General features: G+C 45.3%; 1 protein-coding gene across 1 annotated transcript; it reads right to left on the bottom strand.

The window, feature by feature from the left end:
• Window positions 1-586: 586 nt before the first annotated feature.
• tmem168b (transmembrane protein 168b) lies at window positions 587-7,360 on the bottom strand. Its single transcript, XM_086074853.1, has 4 exons — window positions 5,878-7,360; window positions 5,524-5,666; window positions 4,129-4,403; window positions 587-2,322 (listed from the first exon to the last, which is right to left on the bottom strand). The coding sequence occupies exons 1-4, from the start codon at window positions 7,012-7,014 to the stop codon at window positions 1,805-1,807; spliced, it is 2,073 nt and encodes a 690-aa protein (XP_085930979.1). The 5' UTR covers window positions 7,015-7,360; the 3' UTR covers window positions 587-1,804.
• Window positions 7,361-7,363: the final 3 nt, after the last annotated feature.

Genomic DNA, 7,363 nt, shown 5'->3' with positions numbered 1-7,363 from the left:
CCTGCGCCATCTTGTGGAAAACTCTTAAATGTAAAATAGTTTTATTTTACGAGTATTTTGTGTCAGATTTCAAGTCAAAGTGTTAAATGTATGGAAAATGACTGCATTTAAGTTAATTAATTTTAGAGTCCACTACTTCAATAATATGCAAAAAAAATTCGATCACATCAACGTACATTTCGGTCAGGAATCACTGATTAGTTCTTACATACTTCACTTTACAGGAGGTTGACATGTTTTGCCGCCATCTTTCTGACTACGGATACCGAAAGGAGACACACTTGGCGAGAGTGCGCGTGCTGCTTATTAAACGGGCTTCCAAATTAGGTCGTTCAATTTTTATTAGTTTACCACTAAATATACACTTTCCATTTGAATGAGATAAATGATCAAATACATTTTTGTAACCCAGTGATAGGAGAGGACTGTCCAAATTTCTGCCAAAAATTCTAACTGTTGATAACGTAAATGCTCTCTCGTCTTGAACATTGCCTGTAGTTTTCGCTCAAATCGCTTTACTCTACACTTGATCGCCAAGTTTGAAGGTGCATTACTACTAATTTAAAAATAATTTAAAAAGACAGGCCAGTTTCAAAGTTTTATTAATGGAGTTATAAAAGCATTCGGACATGTGAATAGAAATAATGAACACGTTTCCAAGTGAAGCGTCTGTCTGTGCATAGTTTAAAATTCCTCTTTCACTATTCGAAAACATTCTTTGCATGAAAATCAAGCGTATGCATAGACAAGAGGGGAACAAAAAATATCAAACATTTTCAGAAAAAATAATATTTATTCAAAAAGGCTGGTTGAGGCATTTGCAGCGTCAATAAAGCACTTTGGTGTAAGATTGCTTAAAAAAAAAAGAAGAAGACCAAACCTTTGGTATCATCAGTGGAAAAAAAGGCACATCGGAAAATTGCAATGCCAACAACAAAATACTGTGCTTAACATATTTATTGGACCACAATGACAATCCAGTTTGCTCTTGAACCCAAATGAGTTTTAATGTCAAAATAGTTTCAGTATGAAATCCCTCATTTCTGTTCAAAATAGTTGAACTTTTGAGAGCTTACTGAAATTGCGCATGATGCGAAATGCTGTCTTCTGGTCTAATACATTTGTTAAACACTGTAAACAAAAAACAAACAAGTGCAAACTCGTATCACTGCTCCGACTTGTGCAATCACATCCATCCGTTTTGTACATCGCTTAACCTCATTAGGGTCACAAAGTTGAAGCCCGTCTCAGCTGACTTTTGGGCAAGAACGTCTAATGGCCGACACTATATGTGATGAAGTACATAAAGCTAATCTGATGGGATTCAAAACAATATTTATAATTTCATATGTACGTTACGAATGTAAGTGGAAACGACCACATGAGAAAACTGATCAATCGTCACTAAAATGTACGTGGCACTTAAAAAAAATAATTTTTTTTTGGGTGCTTGTCATTATTTTAAGAACAAGGTAGGTCAGCTTTTTAAGTACCTCACTTCCTGAGCATTCAAATAAGGTGCTAAGATATGTTTGTGGCCCAGACTTAGCTCACTGACATCGACTAATATATATATTTTTTATCATTGTATTAAATAGCGTGCATGTCATTTTCGTTCCACCATGTAACTCTGCTTCTCGCACCCGCGCTTGCTTTCAACTCATATGCGATGCTAATGAGGATAAGCGGCACAGAAAAGTGACGGCGTCGCAAACATTTTTATTTTGTGCTCAGTAACAAAATGGCTGCCGGCTGCGAAGAAGAAGAGCTGCCGATGTAACAAAATGGCCGCCAGCCCGCCCGCCTAAGACCGGACCAGTTTGAAGCCTTGTCCGGTGTCCAGTACGGCCGGAGGAAACCAGTTAAGTTTGACCCTCTTGAGGCATCTGAGGCAGGCGGCGCAGGGCCACAGCAGGCTGAGGCCGCCGCACCACAGCGCCAAGCGGACCACCGGGTGGCTCACGCGGGGGAAGTACGCCCTCCAGTGGTCGTTGAGGTCGGCGCCGGTGGGCAGGTGCAGCGCGTAGTCGGCCCAGTGGCGGGACACGCCGTAGACGGCGGCCGGCGCCCCGCCCCGCCGCGACCAGGGCACGCCGCCGTCCCCGTCGCAGTTGTACGCCACCCAGTGCGAGAGGAAGTCGCCGCTCGGCGAGGAGGCGGCGGCGCCCTGCACGGCCACGTGGGCGCCGTCCACGTGGCGCGCCGCCTTCGCCGTGGCCAGCGAGTGGTCGCAGTCCAGCACCAGGATGAGGCGGGAGCGGAAGGCGCCGTTCTTCTCACGCCACCAGTCCAGCAGCTGGTCCAGACCGAGCGTGTCTCCGCCTTCAAAGGACGCGCGGCAAATTCAGTTTAACTGCAACACGTTTAGGAACGGCTTGTTTTCAACATTTATTTACACGCCGCTACAACTTGAAACAATTGAGCTTATTCCTATTACAATAATTATTTTTCTAAATGTTGAATTAAAAGCTTAAAATTGACAAAATCAAACATTTTAATTTTTCCCTGTAATTTTCAATGTTTTTGACAAATTCTAACCATTCAACTTTACAATTTTCAACTCATTTCTATTTAACCTCCACCGCCTCACCCAAATGTAAAAAAAATATTTCCCCCAATAATTTCCGCATTTTTGGACAAATTCTACACATTCTAACTTGAAATTGTTCAGCTCATTCTTAGTTATTTCCCCCCCTCATTTCAAAATAAAAGGCCACAATTAAAATGTGATCCCCCCCCCCCCTCCCCGTCTAATTTCCAATTTTTTTCAAATGAATTCTAATCGTTCCAACTTTTCTTTCCTACTTTATTCTCCCCGAAAATTTCAACAACAACAAAATAAGTTTTTCGTCCCAACTTTAAACTGCTTAGCTTATTCCTATTTATTCATTTATTTGTTAAAAATGTCCAAATAAAATTCCAAAGTTAACATTTTGAGTTTTATCCTCTAATTTTCCTTTGTTTTATTTTTAATTTTATTATAAATAATTCTAACCTTTACAACTTTAAACTGTTCATCGTATTTATTTATTTTAAATAGCCCCAAATTACAATTTTGGATTTTTTCTTCAAATTTCCTTTTTTGGGGGCGGGGACAAATGTAAACCATTCCATTTTTAAACAGTTAAGCTTATTTCTTTCTTTCATTATTTCAAAATAAAAGCACCCTAATTTTTTTAAAGGGATTTTTCCTCTAATTTCCACTTCTTTTTTTGATGCATTCTAATTGTTCCAACTTGACACTTTTCAGCTCATTCTTTCCTACTTTAACCCCCCCTCCCCAAATTCCAAATAAAAAGTGTCTATTCACTTCTAATTTCTATATTTTTAGACATATTTTAACAGTACAACATTAAAACTTTTCAGCTCATTACTATTTATTTATTTTTAACATTTCCAATTCCAATTTTGGGGGTTTTGAATCTGCAACGTTCACATGACTTGGTGAATTGCAAACGTTTTGACGACTGTGAAGCAAATGCGGCTGGCAATTTTTTTTCAGCGTTCCAGAATTCAGTCTGGTGAAGAAGTCATCGGCTCGGACGCGTGATTCACTTATTGCAAGTAACCAAATATGAAATGTTATTCAGTGTCATTGATTTCATATGGTCTGTTCCAATACTTCTGCTCACTTGAAAAAAGTGGATGCCTTCAAACAAAAAGTTGCTGGAACGCATTTATTTTATTTTATTATTTATTTTTTCTTCTTTTTTTTAAATTTATTTTTTCTTCTTTTCTTCTCCTTTTTTTTTTTTGGAACGCATTTAGATGTAATTGCCGCAAAATAAAAGCTGGACGTGTCAACTTTTGTCTGATATTCATCTTTTGATCTGAAGGCCAAACGTTTTCAGTACACGAAAGTCAACGAAAAAGGAATCGACCCGGCTGTCGCAATACCTTTGGACGTGACCGTATCTAAGCGACTGACTGGATGCAAACAAACCCTCCGACAGGAAAATCAGGACCGACAAGTGGCGACGGGTCCCGCGCATGAGCGAAACAAAACAAAATTCTCAAAATCTGAGCAACTCAGCCTCCATTACGATCAAAAGAAAATGGCGGCCGGCCATTCCATCATCGCTTACTACGCGAACGCTTGCGGACGTCGTCGTGCCGGCGGCGACCAACCTGCCAGCGCCCAGTCGCCGGTGCGGTGCGTGTGGCCGCTGTAGAAGAGCACGTAGGTGTCGTGGCGCGGCCCGTCGGCGGTGCGCAGCTCCATGAAGGCCTTGAGCTTGGCCTGCAGCGCCTCCAGCGTCACGCCGCCGGTGGAGTAGTCGCAGCCGAACGTGTCGATCAGGTGCTGGGCCAGGAAGCGCTGGATGTCGTTCAGCATGGCGGTGGAGCGCAGGTTGAGCTGCTGCACCTGCTCGGGGGGCAGCAGGACCGGCTGGCCGTCCGGACTGCGGCGCCGGGGAGAAAGAACGGACGGCGCGTGAGCGTCGCTCGTTGCGCCATCAAAGACGGATTGCTACAATTTGTGCTCACGTATGTTGTATGGCTCGTTTCATGAGCTTATTTAGGGAGTTTCCCACGATGTGTTAGCATTAAGCTAGCGGACTTTTGTACGGCAAAGTCACGGGGTTTGGCGAGATACATACACGGCATGTAAATGTGGATGTGGGAAAATAGTTTTTGCAGCTTTTTTTGTATTTTTTTTTTTGCATCGATTAATCGATTATCAAGTTAATCTCTAATTATTTTTGATAATTAAATGAATTGTTTATATATATTCCAAATTCTCAGAATTTCAGCTTCTCAAGTTATTTCAACACTAAATAATTTAAATTATTTCTGTAGTCCTCATTAAAAGTGGACTGATTATCTTTGTTTTCAACTATATTTAAAAATTGTACAAGTAAAATGTATTATTATTATTCAAATGTACTTTGGAAAGCAATGATCAACATTTCTGCCCATTTTCCTCATGTAGCAGATGTAATTTATGTTAATAATCATGATGTCCTGTTTTTTTTTTTTTTAAGGGGATGGAAATGTAATCTTTTTTTTTTTTTTTTTGCTGATTCACCAATGAATCAAAATCAACTGATTAATTGTAATTATTTGTACGTCTTAAGTTTGTTGATCAACCATCAGTGAATTGTGACATTATGGCCGATCAAAAAAATGTGCATAAAATGCTAAATATGGGCCAATTGGATCCGCCCAAGCAGATCTGTGTCAAGTCTTCTTACTATAATATCAATGATACCTTTGAGGTACAAAACCTCTGCCTTGTTTTTGGAATACTTAGGTATTGGTCATAATTAGGAATGTTCAACATTCCTATCCCCCCCAGAGACTAATACCAGTCAGTACGAGTACTCAACTCTTGAGTAGTCAGTAGTCACCGATACCAAGTACTGATAGCACGGGTACTTTTGATACATAAAATCCCTCCCCAATAATTAAAAAAAAAAAAAGACCTATATATTAAAAAAATGGGGCACATTTTATATTCCTAGTTTCTGTGATCAAGTTGAACAATTCAATACTTAATATAATCTGTTATGTAAAAGGTACCTGCAGTAGTTAGTGGGGACGACCACGGCGTAGCCCACGCAGGTTCCTCCCAGGCTGCTGCCCAGCTCGTGGAAGAGGCCGTGGAAGACGCACTCCACGGAAAGAACCAGCAAGAAGGTGCTCAAGAAGATGCTGTTGGACGCCTGCGCGCAACACGCACACACACACACACACACACACACACACACACACACACACACACACACACACACACACACACACACACACACACACACACACACACACACACACACACACACACACACACACACACACACACACACACACACACACACGCACGGCTCGGTCTCACGAAACCCTCCACGGGACAACGGCATCATCCGCGTCACTCACCTGCCAGCAAAGCGCGGCGAGCGCGACGGTGGACCCCAGCGTGAAGCGCAACAGGCGCTCGGAGATGAGGCAAAAGTGTCTCATGCCTTTGGAGGCCATGATCTTGTCCAGCCCGTTCGTCCCGCAACTCTGCCGCAGGCAAACCCTCTGGCAGTCGCTGAGCTTGCTGTGAAAGCCCCACAGGCTGATGAAGAACACCAAGTGGCAGATGGCCCAGAAAAGCGCGCAGGCCGCGAACGGCGGGGCGGTCAGGTACCAGCGGTCCAGGTGGCCCAGCACCTGCGCCGCCAGGACCAGGAAGGTAACCTCCAGAAGCAGCAGGGGCAGCAGGGAGAGGCGGCGCCACAGGCCCCGCCGCCGCAGGAAGGGCTGCCAGCGCTCGGTCACGGAGAGGCCGCTGAAGTAGACGTCGAGCAGCGGGTCGCACAGCAGCAGGCCGAAGAAGCAGCCCAGGGCGAACGGGTTGGTCGGGACGCCGAGGCTTTTGACGAAGAAGTCCCCGCAGATGGCGGCGAAGCACGCCAGGTTGGTCAGCGCCAAAAGCGCTTTCATCCTGAGAGCCACCACCACGGCGCAGAGGGCGCCGGCCAGCACCGCGACGCTCAGGGCTTTCTGGATGAGCAGCACCGTGCTGGCGGCGGCGAAGCCCGTCAGTTGGAGTCGCTCGGCCGAGGTGAGGAAGGCGGGCCGGTGCCTGGCGTAACCCAGCATCCTCTCCAGAAGCGCCCACAGAGTCCTCAGGGTCACGCTGGACAGCAGCAGACCGTTGGCCACCTGCTCCTTGACGTCACCGCCCGGGTCGGGGCTGTTGACGAAACACACAAGACCCAGAAGGAAGCCGAACCAAAGATGCAGGAGGCTGAGGCTGAGCCGCTCCGTGCCCCAGTAGCAGTACAACACCCCGGCCAGCGCCAGGACGAGCAAAGCCAGGATGAAGATGACCAGCAGAGTGGAATCGGAACTCTCCTCCCAGCGGACGAAGAGGCCCAAGCATAGCGCCACCAGCAGGTTGAGGCCGGACATGTAGCCCAGGCAGCGGACCGACGACCACACGCTCCCCTCCCCGTTGACACCCTCAAGTCGGGTCATGATTGCTTGGAGGCAGTGGCTGACGCAGTACCGCAGAAAATGTCGCATTTTTCAGCCAACAACGGACTATAACCACACTCGAAACACACGCGCCCGTGTTTTACGATGGCGTTTCGCTACATTTAGGGACACTGACCCAAAGGTTAGCTACGTTGCTAAGTTGGAGAAAGTGGCTAGCCTAACTGAAGTTAGCATCTTTCGCCGGCCGACGCTAGCGTCGTTTGTCGTTAAGTTACGAGAGCGGCATTTTCCGCCCCGAATTGGATATCCGACGAGTTGTTGTCTGTAAAGAGATTTGAAAAGAGTCGGACCTGCTCCCAGTTGTCGACGGACATTTCAGTTCCGGAACTTTCGACGCGTCTAAAGTTTTCAAAGCGCCATGATTGATGACTGAGCG

The sequence above is a fragment of the Leptonotus elevatus genome, chromosome 4 (genome assembly GCF_054856555.1).
Source record: "Leptonotus elevatus isolate MCC_2025b chromosome 4, RoL_Lele_1.0, whole genome shotgun sequence".
Lineage (NCBI taxonomy): Eukaryota > Metazoa > Chordata > Actinopteri > Syngnathiformes > Syngnathidae > Leptonotus > Leptonotus elevatus.
Note: the sequence above shows the minus strand (reverse complement) of the source record. Positions and strands in the feature narration are given on the sequence as shown.

Bases quoted from the DNA above. Each gene is read 5' to 3' on its own strand.
- tmem168b (XM_086074853.1), bottom strand. From the start codon at position 7,014: ATGCGACATTTTCTGCGGTACTGCGTCAGCCACTGCCTCCAAGCAATC. The intron at 5,667-5,877 runs GTGAGTGACGCG...TGTTGCGCGCAG, and splicing joins TCGCCGCGCTTTGCTGGCAG to GCGTCCAACAGCATCTTCTT. The intron at 4,404-5,523 runs GTACCTTTTACA...CCGGCGCCGCAG, and splicing joins GTCCCCACTAACTACTGCAG to TCCGGACGGCCAGCCGGTCC.